The sequence below is a fragment of the Carcharodon carcharias genome, chromosome 28, assembly GCF_017639515.1.
Source record: "Carcharodon carcharias isolate sCarCar2 chromosome 28, sCarCar2.pri, whole genome shotgun sequence".
NCBI classification, from domain to species: domain Eukaryota; kingdom Metazoa; phylum Chordata; class Chondrichthyes; order Lamniformes; family Lamnidae; genus Carcharodon; species Carcharodon carcharias.
This window is the reverse complement of record NC_054494.1, coordinates 33,549,614-33,568,163: the sequence shown is the minus strand read 5'-3', so window position 1 is coordinate 33,568,163 and position 18,550 is coordinate 33,549,614. Positions and strand designations below refer to the sequence as shown.

The 18,550-nt window shown below is 43.0% G+C and overlaps 1 protein-coding gene across 1 annotated transcript; it reads left to right on the top strand.

The window, feature by feature from the left end:
* Positions 1–1,345: 1,345 nt before the first annotated feature.
* On the top strand, positions 1,346–14,822 carry pcbd1 (pterin-4 alpha-carbinolamine dehydratase/dimerization cofactor of hepatocyte nuclear factor 1 alpha). The gene is made up of 4 exons (XM_041176392.1): positions 1,346–1,481; positions 13,414–13,545; positions 13,658–13,738; positions 14,478–14,822. Exons 1-4 carry the CDS (start codon positions 1,479–1,481, stop codon positions 14,571–14,573), a joined length of 312 nt encoding a protein of 103 aa, XP_041032326.1. The 5' UTR covers positions 1,346–1,478; the 3' UTR covers positions 14,574–14,822.
* The last annotated feature ends 3,728 nt before the right edge of the window (positions 14,823–18,550 follow it).

The following is an 18,550-nucleotide window of genomic DNA, read 5'->3' as shown; positions in this document are numbered from 1 at the left end:
AATTGTTATGTGTAAGTGTTCCAGGAGGCCACATTTCACAGCTGCGCTAGAGACTGATGGGATGTGTAACAGAACCAGTTCAAGCTGGTCTTTCTTGTGTACAAGGCAGCATGGCAAGTTAAAGTCTTTGAGTTCTGCTTTTTCCAAGCTTAAAGGCCGATTACTAACAACATCTAGGAACAATTGACAAGTACACCTAGCAGCTGCTAAATTTTGGGGGGAGGTGGTGAGCGGGAAAAAAACTGAACGATCCATTTATGAAACTACATAAGTAAACAAACAGGTTTCAGCAATGGGGGTGAAAGGTTATATCTACTGACATACACCTACATGTACTGACATACATATAGATTTCCATATATTTATATCCCAGTCTTCCCCAGGATTTCATATTATGTTTCTCATTCTGTTTATGTAACAGTTTTGCACGTGTAAATCTATGACTATTCCAAAACTGCGAACCAGTAAATAATACCAAAGAGCATAATTTAATCTGGCCCGCTCTGTCGTAATGATTATTGATTATGTAAATTACGCGTAAAACTATCTAGTAGCTGTTACAGGAACACACATTTCTTTTACGTGAGCCGTACGACCCATTATAATGTGCATTTCTTCTGAAACATATTCTGTGCAAAGTGCAGAACAATGAGAAGGTACAATCGGTATCAGAGCATTCTTTTTCATGTAAAATAAATCCGGAATGATAAAGGCGGAGTTTTTATTCAGGCTAACGCGCGCAATATTCATTTTCAATAGTTCATTGCGGGGTTCGCAAGGCTGAAGGTTCGCTTCGGCTGCCCAGTACCCCTGCATCATCCACGGTTTCCTTGCAATATAAACCCCCCCAATGCATCAAAATAACATAAGGGTCACCTTTCAACATGAAACGTAAAAAAAAGAATAACACACACACACACACACACACACACACATGCTCAACTGATGAACGAACGTCAGAGGGAGACAGAAAATCCATTCCAATGGGGAATGTCACGTTACAAGAGTCTTGTTGACATAAGGATTCAGTCATTGGATAGAGACCTGCCCCCTCTCCAGCATTGCAAGGACCCGACGTTAGGTGTCCTGAAATACTGCTAGAAAAGTTATGGTGCCAACAACTGGTGTAAATACAGCCGGCTTGTGCCGCCAATGCAAAAAAAAAATAACACAGTTTGTGGAACTCACCGGCTCCAAAGCTCACGTCTTTAAATCTATAAACGGGTCGTTTAAACAGGAGGTTGATCATTATTGTTATTTTTTTACTATTATTTTGCCTTACCTGTTGCTGCCTTGTCACTGGCCTTTCCAGCTGCCACCTTGGACAAGGTCCTGGGTTGAATGACTGTGTTTTGCTGGGGTGGGGGGGGGAAGAGAGAGAGACAGAGAGAGGGGAGGTGCTGCATGTTCTACAATCCCGGCGGCAGTTCCCAGTTCAGCCTCACTCGAGCCGCTGGTCTGCCAGGATCGTTTGTCAAATGGTAAGTGATTAAACTCTCTGCCTTATTTAAGGGGGGGGGGGGGCGGGGTTTCTCTCTCTAGCAGGTGGGGGTTGTTCACATTTTCGAACGTGAAGCCAGGATTAAAAGCAATGATTTCAAGAAATCCGCCTGTGAAGTGACATTAAAATTACTAAATTGTTTTTTTTCAAACCGGATTAATAAATGTTTTGCATTTTTCATGCCCCCCCCCCCTCCCCCCAGATATGCAGGATTAGAGATTTCAGAAGGCAATTCTCCATCTGACGTTAGTGGGGTTTTTTTTTTTGCAGACAGTTTCAAAATTTCAGTTCGGAATTAACACCAGTGAAATGTCTGCGTCTGGACGGTTTTGCGCCTCTGGTTGTGCGGCAGCTTCATTGGGCAGCGATGAATGGGAAGCTGCGTTTGTCTGACCGTTCCCAGTGTCCGGGAGGCTGCGGTGGTCAGGGATTGATTCTGGGCTCAGATTGTCACAGCGGTTGCTATGGCATTTGGGCCATTGTCAACAACATCGGGTTTCTTCGTGGGAAGAGAGGGCAATGATCAGGGACACAGGACCTGCCTTCTGTTTGCTTTCGAGTCAAACTTTAATAAGGTGCAAACGTTCACATTCTTTGGCGAACCCTCCTCTCGATTCTGGGACGGAAAGCACGGGTGGTACTTGCCAGCAACTGATTGAATTAAGTCGCTTTGCTCAGCGGCTGGAGTCGGATAATGTGATACCCTTGACTGGGTACAAGAGTCAGGCGTGTACTGACTGATGGTGGAAGCCCTTGGGGGGTCCATCCAGATAAAGACCACTGCCCAGCCATTCCGAAATGTAATCCCAGGATCCCAGCCCCTCTCATGTGTCCATCGCTCTTCCTGCGAGGAAAAGAGCGCTTTCAAAAACTCAGTACCTCCCACAGGAGGTCAGTGGGAACAAGGCAATCAATTTATGAACAGAAAGCTCTCACAAACAGCAATGTGATAATCAAACAACAAAGCGATTTATTTCAGTCCGTCCCTTGCAACAGCATTCAGTTTTCTGCCCTATATAATAAGGTTTGTGCAATTTTCTAGCTGATAATGTTTATTTGCACCTTTTATTTCTCATCAACGAGTTGCCCCTCAGCACTCAGCCCTACCTCACCTCCACCTCTCTCAACCCCTCCACACTCTAATTTCAGACTGCGTGTCCACCAACAGTACTGGGTGAGCAGAAATTTCCTCTGATTAAGTGTTGGAAAGACCAAAGCGGTCAGTAACAGTGCTCGCCACTGACCTCAAAGAAAGCTGCCCACTCAGACCTAGTGATCTCTGTGCTGTGGATCTCCCCTTTTCCCAAAAGCAGTTTGAATCTGATGCCAAGTCAAGGGGATCTCAAGACGTGCAACAGCAGTGATAGTAGCAAACCAGATATGCAGCCAATCATATTGAAGTATTCTCACAGACAGCAAAGCATAAAGTTAAAAGTACTGAAACCTTTCACTTTTAATTTAAGTTTTCAGATAGTAAAATAAATTATGATTGGATTAAGAAACAGGTCATTCAGCCCAGAATATCCAAACTCCACATCAATACAAACAAACTTTTTTAAAAAGTGTGAAGTATTTTAACCTTTGACATTCTGCAAATATAAAATTAGCTTTTCAGCATCAGTGAGGGTGTTGAACAGTAATTCAGAAGTTAGAACATTGTTAAAACCCAATTACATCTCATTCAACAAGATGTAACTTTTTTTTTAGTTTTTACAATGAAAGTTCTCATCGATTCAGTTGATTTCCCATTTATTGTTGACTGGGGGAGACCACAACTGTGCACCCTCCTGGAGAAGCATAGAGTCACTGACAGCAAATTGCAGATTTCCATGTTATTCTGCCCATGTGCAGGCATCTGAAGTTGCTGTCAGTTTCAGTAGAGGATTGTCACTTGTTTTTGATCCCAGCTACCAACTCCATGTCATCTGTCTGAGGCCAAACCAGATAGTTTGCGACCCGCATGGGCAGCCTGAGTTCAGCTAACCCAGCATTACAACTGCAGATCAATCGAGGGACTTCCCTTTTCATTCATTGAATCCCTCGTAGAATCTCTCAAAGAAATTATCCAAACTAATTGTGTTCCTTATTCACTACCCCTTTGAAGTTGAATTCGCCCACAGTAGGTTCACAGTAATTTCCATACTGTGAATACTAATGTAAGTGACACTTCAGAGGACCTGGGTTAAAGTTGCATTCAGTTTCTTTGTGGCTTTCACAATTTACAATATAGCAGAAAGTAGTCATTTTGTCAATGGAGATGTTGGCGAAGTGGTAATGTCCCTGACTAGTAATCCAGCGGCCCAGGCTAATTCTCTCGGGATAGGGGTTCAATTCCCACCTTGGCAGCTGGTGGAATTTAAATTCAATGAATAAATCTGGAATTGAAAGCTAGTCTCAGTAATGGTGACCCATCTGGTTCACCTACTGCAGACCCACAGCAATGTGGTTGACTCTTAACTGCTGTTAACTCTGAAATGGCTGAGCAAGGTTAGTTCAAGGGCAATAAGGGGTGGGCCTAGTTAATTCTAAATGCAAATTAGACTATATTTTAGAAAGAGATTAACCCTTAAAATTCCCTCTCTCTGGCCTTACCAGTGACACCCTCATCCCATGAAAGAATAAAGAAGGAAAAAGTTGTGTAGTGATCAGTGTGCTCTCATTGTACCTGCACCCAACTTTAAATGTTACTTCATGATCTGTAAAAGAATGCTTAACTTTTCATATCTGGAGAGATTGCTTGTTACTTAATAGCCAATGATTGAAGGTGTACTTTGATTAATGAAGTGCTCAGGACAGTAACCAATTCGTCCATCGATCTTGAAATTCTAAGTGAGAGTTAATCACAAACAGCACAGTGTGAATAAATCAAAGATAAATAATTCATAATGCCTTTCATGACCTCCCAAAGCATTTCACAGCCAGTGAAGTACTCTTGAAGTGTGACCATTGTTGCAATAAAGGAAATGCAGCAGTTAATTTGCAGACAGCAGGTTCCCACAAACAGCGATGTGATACTGACCTGTCGGTGGACGGGTAAAGCACAAAGTAAGCAAGCACGAAGATAGCAGCTGGTCACTAAGTGCAGCCAGTCATAGTGTGTGAGCTTGGGAATTTGGTGAGAGAGGTAATTTTAAGGGTTAATCTTTTTCTAAAACTAGTTTGCATTTAGAATTTAACTACAATCACCAGTTAAAGTTAAGTGTCTTTCAGCCAGTCAGGGATAAACAAGCTCCCTGCAGGAGAAGCAGCTGTAGATGGTTAATTTGGTAGCCTGTTTGAACTAGGTTCTCCAGGCAATAGTGTTGTCTCATCTCTAGAATTTCAGCTAGTATAAATAAAGATGACCTTGCTAAGTGCACAAAGTTAGTGGGCACAAACTCAGGTACTGGTCACTGAGTGCACCTAGGTGCAGAGTGTGAGTTTGGGAATTTGGTGAGTGAGGGGATTTGGTGCTGTTCATGTAAGTAGCTAGCTTAACTTTGAGTTTAAAAAAGCATGTAGAATGGATAAGCAGTTTAAAAGAGCCAGGGAACTCAGTCTGTGCACCAGCTGCATTCTGAGAAATATTCAAAATATGATATCACAGGGAACCAGGTAAGTGAGTGGTTTCCTCATTCACCTTTAAAAACTCAGGTAAATTTTTTTATTTGTTCATGGGATATGGGCAGCGCTGGCTAAACCAGCATCCCTAATGCCCTTGAAACGGTGGTGGTGAGCTGTCTTCTTGAACTGCTGCAGAACCTGTGGTGTAGGTACACCCACAGTGCTGTTAGGGAGGGAGTTCCGGGATTTTAACCCAGTGACGGTGAAGGAATGGCGATATATTTCCAAGTCCGTTTGGTGACTGGCTTGGAGGAGAACTTCCAGGCAGTGGTGTTCCCATCTACCTGCTGCCCTTGGCCTTCTAGATGGTAGCAGTCATGAGTTTGGAATGTGCTGTCTAAGGAGCCTTGCTGAGTACTGCATCTTCTAGATGATACACACTGCTATTACTGTGTGTCGGTGGTGGAATAAGTAAATGTTTGTGGGTGGGGTGCCAATCAAGAGGGCTGCTTTGTACTGAGTGTTGTCAAGCTTCATGAGTGTTATGGGAGCTGCAGGCAAGTGGAGAGTATTCCATCACATTCCTGACTTGTGCCTTGTAGATGGTGGACAGGCTTTGGGGAGTTACTCACTACAGGATGGTCATTACCTGGCACTTGCCTGACACTTGTGTGGCACAAATGTTACTTGCCACTTGTCAGCCCAAGCCTGGATATTGCTCTTGCTGCATTTGGACATGGACTATTTGGGTATCTGAACAATTGCAAATGGTGCTGAACATTGTGCAATCATCAGCGAACATCCCCAATTCTGACCTTATGATGCAAGGGAGGTCATTGGTGAAGCAGTTGAGGATGGTTGAGCCTAGGACACTACCCTGAGGAACTCGTGCAGTGATGTCCAGGAACTGAGATGACTGACCTCCAACAACCATGGCCATCTTCCTTTGTGCTGGGTATGACTCCAACCAGCAGAGAGTTTTCCCCCTAATTCCCATTGACTCCAGTTTTGCAAGGACTCCTTGATGCCACACTGGGTCAAATGCTGTCTCGATGTCAAGGGCAGTCACTGTCACCTCACCTCCGGAGTTCAGTTCTTTTGTCCATCTTTGAACCAAGGCTGTGATGAGGTCAGGAGCTGAGTGGCCTGAGGTTCAGTGGGTAGGTTACTGCTAAGCAAGTGCCACTTGATAGCACTGTAGATGACCCCTTCCAATACTTTACATAGTAATTGTAATTATTTAGCAGTAATTGTAAGGTTTTATTAGTAGTAAGGTTTACTAGCAATATCAAAGCTTATTAGGAGCAGCGGGGTCTCTGGATCTAGACTTCAGGTTTACAGTGAATAGTCTGTAAAGTAAGGCTGAGCAGCTGGCCTACCTGCAGTGCCCATCCTGTAACGTGTGGATACTCCTGGATGCTTCCTGTGGCCTAGATGACCACATGTGTACAGGAAGCATCACCAGCTGCAGAAACTTGAGCTCCAGAATTTCGAGCTCAGGCAACATCTGGACTCAGTGTGGCACATCTGCGGAGCTGAGAACTCTGTAGATAGCATGTCAGGAAGGTGGTCACACTGCTGGTTGAGAGAGTACAGACAGAGGGGGAACGGGTGATCATCAGGCGGTCCAGGCCGGGCTTGTTCAACCATTTTGCAAAGGAGGCAACGTTTCTATCTTTTTCCTCGCTCAAGGAGCTGATGAGAAGATTTCGGAAAGATACGTGAATTTTTTTTTTAAAAGCTGCGAAATGAATAAAAGAAACAACTTGCTGAGCAATGTCAAAGCAATATATTGATTTTTTTTTTAAAAGAATAATGAATAAAAATGAATCAGATTGTAAGACGGTGAGTGCGCATGTGTCTCTGGGTGAGGGTGAGGGTCACCTGAGGATCACGCGACTGGGAGTGAGCCAGGCGCATGCGCGGACATTCGGTCCCTCTCTCCGCCTCCCCCACCCCCCCCCCCGCACACGCACGCGCACACACTCTCGCTTCCGCCCCCCCCCCCCCCCACACACACACACACACAGACTTTCTCCCTCTCTCCTTCCCCACCGCCCCCTCCACACACAACCTGTCTCACTTCTCTCTCATTCTCTATCACACACACTTACTCTTCCCCCTCTCTCAACTCACTCTCTCTCTCTCTCTCTCACACACTCTTATAGAAACGTAGAAAATAGGAGCAGGAGTAGTTCATTCGGACATTCAAACCTGGTTCACCATTTAACATGATCAAAGCTGATCCTCTATCTCATCGCCATACTCCCACTCTCTCCCCATACCCCTTGACACCTTTAGGGTCCAGAAATTTATCTTTTTCCTTCTTAAATATATTGTGACTTGGCATCCACAGCCTTCTGTGATAGAGAATTCCACAGGTTCATCACCTTCTGAGGGAAGAAGTTTCTCCTCTTCAGGGTCCTCAATGGCCTACCCTATATCCTGAGATTGTGACCCCTTGTTCCAGACAACATTCTTCGAAACTCCAGTGAATACAGGCCTTGTCGGTCCAATCTCTCCTCATTCGACAATCCTGCCATCCCAGGAATCAATCTGGTAACTCCCCATGGCCAGTATATCCTTTCATACATTAGGAGACCAAAACTGGACACATCTTTGCTCCTGTACTCAAGTCCTCTCACAGTGAAGGCCAACACACCATTTACCTTCTTAACTGCTTGCTGCACCTGCATGCTTGCTTTCAGTGATTGGTGTACAAGTGCACCCAGGTCCCAACCTATCACCATTTAAATAATACTTTGCCATTCTGTTTTTCCTACCAAAGTGGATAACTTCACACTTAACCATGTTATAGTGCATCTGCCATGTACTTGCCCACTCACTCAACCTGTCTAAATCACTATGAAGCCTCTAAACACCACCACCCAACCCCCCCCCCCCCCGGCATCGCTCACATTCTGACCAAGTTTTGTCATCAGCAAACTTGGAAATATTACGTTTGGTTCCCTCATCCAAATCATTGCTTTATATTGTGAATAGTTGGGGCCCAAAGCACTGATCCCTGCAATACCTCACTAGTCACTGCTTGCCACTCAGAAGAAAGACCTGTTTTCTGTCTGCTAACCAATTCTCAATCCATGCTAATATATCATCTCCAATCCCATGTGTTTTAATTTTGCACACTAAGCTCTTATGTGGGACTTTATCAAACGCTTTCTGAAAATCCAAATATAGCACATCCACTAGTTCTCCTTTATCTATTCTGCTAGTTACATCCTCAAAAGACTCCAGTAGGTTTGTCAAACATGATTTCCCTTTCATAAATCCATGTTGACTTTGTCTAATCCCGTTGATATTTTCTAAATGTCCTGTTATCACAGCCTTTATAATAGACTCTAGCATTTTCCCTACCACTGATGTTAGGCTAACTGGTTTGTAATTCGCTGCTTTCTCCTTTTTTAAAGTAGCGGGTTACATTTGCTACTCTCCAATCTGTCAGGACTGTTCCAGAATCTACAGAATTTTGCAAGATTACAACTAATGCATTCACTATTTCGAAGCCCACCTCCTTTAGCATTCTGGGATGTAGATTATCAGGCCCCGGGGATTTAACTGCTTTCAATCCCATTAATTTCTCCGCGCTGTTGTTTTAGTAATACTAATTTCCTTCAGCTCCTCCTCCTTACTAGACTCTTGGTTCCCTAGGATTTCTGGGAAGTTATTTGTGTCTTTCTCTCTCTCTCTCTCACACGTACAAGCACACTCTCTCATGCACACTCACTCTCCCTCTCTTAAAAATCCTCACTGGGAGATGTGCTAGTGTTGTTGGGGAGGGTTTAAAACTAGCTTGGCAGAAGGATGGGCACCAGAGAGGGAATTCAATTGGGAGAGAAAGCTGGTAATGGTAGGAAGAAAAGTAGTGAGCAAAATTGGAAAGTAGCAGAAGCAAAGGCCAGGAACAGATCAAATTACTTTAAAATGTTAAAAAAAGCAAAATTAAAGCTACCCTGAATGCACGAGCATTGCAACTAGGTAGATGTAGATGAATTGACGGCACAAATAGAAGTAAATCCATATGATCTAATTGCCATTACGGAGACATGGCTGCAGGGTGACCAAGGTTGGGAACTGAATGTTTAAGAGTATTGGACCTTTAGGAAGGATAGACAAATAGGAAAATTAGGCGCTATTAATAAAGGATGAGATCAGTACATTAGTGAGAGAGGATCTTAGATCAGAAGATTAAGATATAGAATTAGTTTGGATGGAACTAAAATACAGCAAAGGGCAGCAAACATATGTGGGACTTGTATCTAGGCCACCAATAGTGGCAATAGGCACCAGTAGTGGTAACGTAGGGCACAGTATAAATCAGGAGATTAAACGTGCAGGTAACAAGGGTAATACAGTAATTATGGACAATTTCAATCTACATATAGATTTGGTAAACCAAATTAGCACTAATGCTGTGGAGGACGAATTCCTGGAATGCATACAAGATGGTTTTCTATAACAGTTTGTTGAGGAACCAACTGGGGAATGGGCTATTTTAGATCTATTATTGTGCAATGAGGAAGGACTATCTATATCTTATGAATTACATTAAGGTTTGTTAATATCAATTACATTGTTGCAGTTAAGAAAAACAGGAAACAGGTGTTGGGTATTAATTGCCTTTGAGCACGAAAATAGGAGATTGCTGGGACACTGGGTTGTACAGGAGGAGAACTGTATGACCAAACAAGTCAATAAACTCTCTCAATAAAGAAAAGTTCTGTGTCTTGTTCTTGGCTTCACTAACCGGCTTGGATCCTATTAACAAGGGTCCACTAATAATCTCGTCATAAAGGAGCCGTTAGGGAAGAGTGACCATAATAGGATAGAATTTTACATTAGGTTTGAAAGTTATGTAGTTCAATACAAAATTAGGGTCTTAAATCTATAAACAAAGGAAACTATGAAGGTATGAGATGCCAGTTGGCTGTGGTGGATTGGGAAACTACAATAATAGGTGTGATGGTAGATAGACAATGGCTAGCATTTAAAGAATTAATACATGGTTTGCAACAAGCATACATTCCTTTGAGGGACAAAAACCTAACAAGAAAAGCCATCCAACTGTGACTAACAAGAGAAGTTAAAGATTATATTAAATCAAAGGAAGAGGCATATAAAGTTGCCAAAAAAAACTGTAAGCCTGTAGATACGTAGCCAAGACAAATGTGGGCCCATTACAGGAGAATTTATAATGGGGAATAAGGAAATGACAGAGAAATTAAACAAATACTTTGTGTCTGTCTTCAAGGAGGAAGATACAAAAAAAACACCCAGAAATGAACCATGGGAGTAGCAGAAATGAGGAACTGAAATAAATTAGTAATAGTAAAAAAAGTAGTACTGGAGAAATTAATGGGACGGAAAGTTGATAAATCCCCTGGAGCTGATATTCTACATTCCAGAGTGTTAAAAGAGGTGACTGTAGAGACACTGGATGCATTGATGGTGATCTTTCAAAATTCTATAGATTTTGGAACAGTTCCTGCAGATTGGAATTAGCAAGTGTAGCCCCTCTGTATCAGAAAGGAGGGAGAGATGAAACAGGAAACTACAGATCTGTAGCCTGACAGTAGTGGGGACAATGCTAGAATCTATTATAAAGGATCTATTATAACTGAACACTGAGAAAATAATGCAAGGATTGGTCAGGGTCAATATGGATTTATGAAAGGGAAATTATGTTTGACACACCTGTTGGAAGTTTTTTGATTTGTAATCAGAATAGATAAGGGGGGACCAGTGGATGTGATGTATTTGGATTTTCAGAAGGCTTTCAATAAGGCCCCACACCTTGGTTAGTAAGCAAAATTAGAACACATGGGATTTGGGGTAATATTAGCATGGATTGAGAATTGGTTGACAGACAGAAAACAGTAGGGATAACGGGTCATTCTCACATTGGCATGCTGTGACAAGTGGGGTACTGCAGAGATCAGTGTTTGGAACATATGAGCAAGAGTAGGCCATTCAGACCCTGGAGCCTGCTCTGCCATTTAATTAGATCATGGCTGATTTTCTACCTCAATGCCATCTTCCCACACTATCCTCGTATCCCTTAAATATCATCGGTATCTAGAAATCTATTGACGTCTACTTTGAACATACTCACTGACTGAGCCTCCACAGCCGTCTGGGGGTAGAGAATTCCAAAGATTGACCACCCAAAGATTAGCATTTAGTTAGTATCCTGCCACATCTCTCATTTATGCAACATACAATGAATTGCTCAGAAGAGATGTGATGTTCCATCCCCTGCAGTCACACAATACAAGTCCCAATGTCCTCCAATTAAACATTGGGAAGATAGAAGCTTTTCATCTTCAATACCCCAGCTCTCCCTATCCCGGGGCCAGAGCCATCCCAAGGGCACAGCGTATCGAAGCAACCACCCTGGGCCCCGCGCTTGGACATCACGGTGTCCAGATGTAAAGCATGGGGCGGGCTCAGCACCTTCCTTCACCTTTGGAGATACAGCATTGACCTCAGCGAAGCTGATTTAATTCCAACTGTCATTCACCGCAGAGGGGCAAGATGAACTAGTCCGAATTAGTTAATGTCTTTAAAGCAGGCACATACCACATAGCGTCCGACCTGCAGGGTAAGTCACTCACTGGCTGTGTTTAGTTTTGGTCCAGGGCAATTTAAACCCTCTGCTTCTTGTTTTACTTTTCTTTCAGTACGCATTTGTAACTAACATTTGCAAAATGTTGGAAGATGGACAGTCATTTATTTTTAAAAGTCGATTAATTTTCTTGCATTATTTTTGTAATTTTTTTAAGAAGTTGAACACAGGTGAATGTCCTCACTCTGGCATTTCGGCCTAAATACTCCAGCACCCCCACCCCCCCACCCCCGAGGTGGGGCTGGCGAGCCATTGAAATCTCCGTTCACATCGGCGGGACCGGAAGATCCCACTGACGTTAGGGGTTGGAAAATTCCGGCTTTAAAGTTTTCTCCAGTTGGGGTGTGGGGTGCGCTAGTAAAAATGTTCTAACGGAATCCCATCGAGATCATGGATTTCACCTTAACAAAAGGAGAGTCAACAATTATGCTCAACCTTGGAAGCAAGGTGTAGTTTTACAGGTGACACGGTTGTCACAGTCAGTAGTGCAGTAAGTGCTTGTACCCGAGTGCTCGGTAGCTGGGACCCTGCTGCTCCTTTTCTCACACACACACGCTCAGGGGCTCAGCCATCAGAGGAAACTTGTCCAAAAATATTACAGGGGGGGCCCACACAGTGTGATTTTTCTCCAGGCCCTGTGCCCCTGCCCCTAGGGACGGTCCTGCATGGACCCCAGCTTTTCACAATCTATGTCAATGATTTGGATGTAGGGACTAAATGTAATATTTCCAAGTTTGCTGATGACATGTAACTGGATAAGAATGAATTTTGAAGAAAATGCAAAGAGGCTTCAGGGGGTTTTAAGAACAAGGCAGATGGAATATAATGTGGAAAAATGTGAAATCATCCATTTAGGTAGGGAAAACAGAAACGCAGAGTATTTTACAAATGGTGAGAGGTTGGGAAGGGTTGGTGTCCAAAGGGACCTGGGTGTCCTTGTTCACGAGTCACTGAAAGCTAATATGCAGGAGCAGCAAGCAATTAGAAAGGCAAATAGTATGTTGGCCATTATTGCAAGAGGATTTGAGCACAGGAGCAAAGATGTTTTGTTGCAACTGTATAGTGCCTTGGTGAGAACACACTTGGAGTGCAGTGTACAGTTTTGGTCTCCTTGCCTAAGGAAGGATATACTGGCCATAGAGGGAGTGCAACAAAGGTTCACCTGACTGATCTCTGGAATGGTGGGATTGTCTCATGAGGAGAGATTGAGGAGACTGGGCCTGTATTCTCTAGAGTTTAGAAGAATGAGAGGTGATCTCTTTGAAACATAATAATTCCTGCAGTGCTCGACAAAGCAGATGCAGGACGTTCGCCCTGGCTGGGGTGTCTAGAGCCGGGGGACTCCGTCTCCAACTAAGGGGCAAGCCATTTTTTCACTGCGGGTAGTGGAAATCTCTACCCCAGAGGGCTGTGGAGGCTGAGTCATTGAATATGTTCTAGGCGGAGATTGATAGATTTCTAGATATTAAAGACATTGAGGGATATGGGGATTGTGTGGGGAAATGGCAGAGGTAGAAGATCAGCCCTGAGCAGGCTTGAGGGGCCACCCAGGCTACTCCTGCTCCCATTCCCTATGTTCCTAAATATTGGCCCCAGGACACTGGGGCAAACTCTACTGTCGGTCGATTAGATTTTGCAGTCACTGTTTTGTTGGTGAGCATGGCAGGCAGGAGTTGGTTTAACGCTGATATTACCGGAGCCTAAAGACGTATTTTTGCTTTCTTAGGCAGGAAAGGCACACAGACTGAGTGCTGAACAACGTGAGCAACTGCTTCCCAACCTCCGAGCAGTCGGCTGGAGTGAAGTCGAAGGAAGAGATGCAATTTATAAAGAGTTTGTCTTTAAAAACTTTAACCAGGTCAGGATTTCTAAAACCTCCATTGCACAATAAAAAAAAAAATCAGAGACAAAATGCGAGGGAACTGTTTTTGCAGTAAATCTAGTTTCCTATTTTTTTTTTCCTCCAAAAGGCTTTTGGTTTCATGACGAGAGTGGCATTACAAGCAGAGAAAATGGATCATCACCCAGAGTGGTTTAACGTTTATAATAAGGTAAAGTAAGAATTTGCATTTATATAGCACCTTTCACAACCTTCAGATACCCCAAAGTGCTTCAGAGTCAAAATCTTTAACGAATGTACTCACTGTCATCTAGGAAATACAGAAAGCTCCTAAAGTAACGGACCTGAACCTGCCCATTCTTACTCAATGGGTTAGGTTGGAATCGGGACGCTACCTGCCCTGGTGTAAAAAAAAAATTATGTATTCACTCCCCCAATGAAGCAATTAAATACAGAGAATGTGCGGTGCCAGCCGTAGCTTGGTGGGTAGCGCTCTTGCCTCTGACTCCAAAAGTTGTAGATTCAAGCCCCATCCGAAAAACCTGAGTGCAAAATCTTGGCTCATATTCCCAGTGCAATACTGAGGGAGTGCTGCACAGTCAGAGTTGCTATCTTTCAAACCAGGTGTTAAACAGAAGACCTGTCTGCGCTCTAAGGTGGATGTAAAAGTTCCTGTGGCACTATTTCGAAGAAGAATGGGGGGAGTTCTGTCCAGGAATCTGGTCAATATTTACCCTTCCAAAATCACTAAAACAGATTATCCTGGTAATTATCACAATTCACACCATGACAACCTTTATCATCCTTGTCATTGACTTCAAAACTCCAAGGCAATTCACTGAGTCTTCATTTATTGCACGGACTAGGCAAGGAGCCTCCAAGCACGGAATCCCCCAACTGGAGAAGTTAGAGAGGGTAACCATCTCACCGGCATCATTTTATCTTCACAGGTCCATATTACGCTGAGTACACATGACTGTGGAGGGCTGTCTGAGCGTGATATTAAGCTGGCTACCTTTACTGAAGAAGCTGTGGTTTCTCATTGAAATCCAAAGACAGGCCCATGGTTACTGGTACCAAATTAACTGGTGTGTAATCAGAGATTTATTCCAAAACAGAGCTTGTGCGTTCTTAAAACATTTCAAAGGCTGGCAGTACGTTTGAAACTTACTGCATATTAAACTAGAATGATTATATTTAAATTGAGTTGAACAGAGCTGGTTTACATGTTTCCATATGAATGTACATACTGTGTGCAAAAATGTGCCTTGCAAATAAAATGCAAATCAATATAATCAAGATTAACTAATTCCCAAATTGTAAACAATCCTACAACTGGCCAGCAGATTTACTGCTGAGAATTCAGAAGCCTCACCAACACAAATGGAAGATCAGTCAAACTCTGGTTTATTACCTTGGGTGCCCCTTCTAAAATCTTCTGAGACACATCCCAGCACTGTGGCACTGATAATCCCAGCACTGTAGCCACCCCCCACCCCATTGTTGTATGAGTATGTTTAAATGACACTGCTCTGGCAGCTTTATCAATAACAACTTATATAGCACCTATAACATAGTCAAACATCCTAAGGAGCCACCATCAGATAGAATTTTACATCAAGTCACCTATGGAGTTGTTGGGATAGATGAGCAAAAGCTTGGTAAAGAGGTTTTAAGGAAAGTCATAAAAGGAGGAAAGACCGTGTTTAGGGACTGAGTTTCAGCGCTTAGGCCTTGGCAGCTGAAGACATGGACACCATTGGTGGAGTGAATTTTGATCAGATCTGTGTCACGGCTTGAAGTCACAAGGTAGGGTCCATCACACATAAGCATACCAAAGTGAAATACTACAGATGCTGGAAATCTGAAGCAGAATCACAACTGTTACAAACCTAGGAGGCACCATTTGACCTGTCATGTCTGCGCCAGCTCTCCATCAGAGCAATTCACCTAGTACCATTCCCCTGCCTTCTCCCTGTAGCCCTGTACCTTCTTCCTTTTCAGAAACCAATCCAATTCCCTCTTGAATGCCTTGATTGAATCTGTCTCTACCATTCTCAGGCAGTGCATTCCAGATCCTAACTAGGTACTGCCTGAACAAGTTTTTCCTGTCGCCATTGCCTCTTTTGCCAATTACCAGAAATCTGGGCCCTCTTGTTCTCGATCCTTCCATTAATGGGGACAGTTTTTCTCTATCAACGCTGTCCAAACCCCTCTCTCAACCTTCTCTTCAAGGAGAACAGTCACAACTTCTCCAACCTAGCTACGTATCTGAAGTTCCTTATCCCTGGCACCTTCTCCTGAATCTTTTCTGCACTCTCTAAACAATGACCCTGGGATTAAGAGCTCCATTACCTACCAACTGAGCTGACCAGGTTGTGAAACAAAAACAGATAAGTTCTGGCAGCATCTGTGAAGAGAGAAACAGAGTTCAGTGTTTCAGGTCTGTGACCTTTCATCACAACTGGATGATGTTAGGGATGAACAACTTTTAAACAAGAGCAGAGTTCAGGAAGAGGGGTGACAAATGAACAATCCAGAGTGAATGCACTTACAGGGAAGGGAAACGGACAACATGAAGGTATTTATAAAAGAGACAAACTACACTGACAGTTTTAACAAATTAAGTTTATTACCAAATCTCAATTACAAACATGTTAATACATAATACAGTGAATTAATTCAGATCATTTTGCACACTAGTAATGCAAAGGTGCAGGGTTTGTTCAGGTGCAAATAACCCAGCTTGGGAAATCCCCTCCCAGAGGGCTAACTATAAACTTCACAATACATACAAGCTTGGTCCGGAACAGTTCCAACTAGTAAACTGACAATTAAAATACTGCCCTCACATTGGCTAACTGTCTGGCCTGGTAGAGCTCTGTAACTTTCAAGGTACTTCTCAAAAAAATACCTGTACCACAGACACTAGGACTACCCAACACACAACTCTGCTACGGAAGGAATGTGGGAACGGAAGTGGGTTTGAAGCAATGCAAAGGGGACAAAAGGTCTTGCCTTATTGTAGCCTAGTTGCTTATTTAAAGCAAATCAAAGATCACTCCTGGAACTATATCTCTCCCACTTTTGAAATATGTGGTGCAGCGGGGGGAAAGATAGCCTTCAACAAAACCAGAAAGTGTATGAGGAAACTAACAGAAGTTTACACGCAGCTTGTAAACTCCAACAAATCTTTGTGCCATTTCCTCCTCATAATGAGAATGTACACCAGAAGCAGGGCCCAGTTATTTCTTCAGACTGTGTAAGAGGTTCCAGAACCAACTAAAGGGTGGTCACAGAACAATCTCCGTGTGCTTTATACAAACAGAAATGTAGCAAATGGAATGGGTTTATATTCTCTTAAGAGCTTTTGGACTAGAGTGTTGCGTACAGGGTAGGTTGGGGGGTGGGGGGGGGGGGGGACGACCTTGGCAAACATTGATTTTACAAAGTTTTTTTTTAGAAAGATAGGGGACTTCCTATCAAAAGTCAGAAAATTGTGCACAAATCTTTTTGCAAATGCTAAAGTTAAGACAGTATGAAATGCAGCCCTTCACGTTATTATGGAAAACTGGTCAGACTGGTTTAAAACCATGTTGAGCCAGTGCGAGAGCAGTGCTGAACACATTGTTTCAATGTACCAGCCTCAGTATGATGCCACTTTCCATCAACTGCTGGGGAACACATTCATTCTCACTGTTACTCCAGGTACTCTGAGCAAGAAGGAGCAGAGAACAGTCTCTCTCTCTCTCAATTTTTCTTCACTTTACTTCCCCTCTGTTACAAAGCTTCTTTAGGGTAATGTGCAATAATTGGAAATTGCCAGCAATGTTGCACAGCTCATCCGTTTTGCCAAGTGGGTGCCCATTTACAGTCTAGGACATTGCCAGCATGTCACAGCTCAAATCGAGAGGGCATTTCTGAGATTCAGGCTTGTACAAGTTTACATATTCAAGTTCCCCAAATAAAGAGACTAACCCTGTGAGCACCAATTTGGAGGACCCAAAAAATAAAGGCGAAATTGGTAGTAAGAGTGTTTCACTGGCAGTCAATTAATTTTGAGACTTGAAAGGTAACTGACACACAACAGCATTTACTGTTGTGTGTACAAAGAGCCCAGTTAACAAAGGACTGAATTCAAGGATCTCAGGATTAGTAAGAATCAGTAATGGGTTTAAAGATAGCATTGAAGTACCATTAAAATCACAACATAATTATTCACAAGCGCTCCCCTTGTAAAGTGTGCACTGGTGTGCAACTCCTGTATAGAGAGGTCGCTGTATGAACACTTGTTACAGTACATATAATTTCAGAGCATCACCAATCGCCACACAAGACCTTAGATTTTGTTAGTGGTGGAGCAACAAAGAATCCAAAACATTGACACTAATATAACTGAAACACAAAGACGGAAACACACAATTTGAAATAATTCAACCGTCAATTTCAACAATGGAATGAGCACTTCAGCACAAAAATGTGCAATTTGAGTTTAATCTGCAGTCTCAGAGGAGCAATCCAGGTGTTTTTTAAATCATCTGTGTCATAATATTTGATTATTTCAAACAAATCAAAACAAATTTGCACAGCAATTTTTTTTTTTTTAAATCCTGCAATTAATTCCTATGGCAGCACATAGGAAAGGTCTCCTGTCTGTAAATGATTATAACTGCAACTAGTTTGGGTTTAAAACCGTCTTATGTTAGCTGGGAGCAACTAAAGGTCTTTTGAAAAGCGCCCAAATGATTTGAGGCAGTGAAACCCTCAACTTTCATTCTGAAATAGCTCAAAATCTTGGGACCAGGCAAAGGCTTAAAGCCTGATGGTTATGCTTGATTGCATATGTGAATTCAGAAGTCAAAACCCCCTTCTCCAACCTTCCTCACTGATTCACAAGATAATGGTCCTTCTAACGGTCTCAATTTTCAGCTGCCTTACTACCCACAACTCGGGTGTGCATGGAATGGAGCCAGAAACTGACCAGCACCCAGGACGGCATTGAACGGGGCGGGCTGGGGGGGGG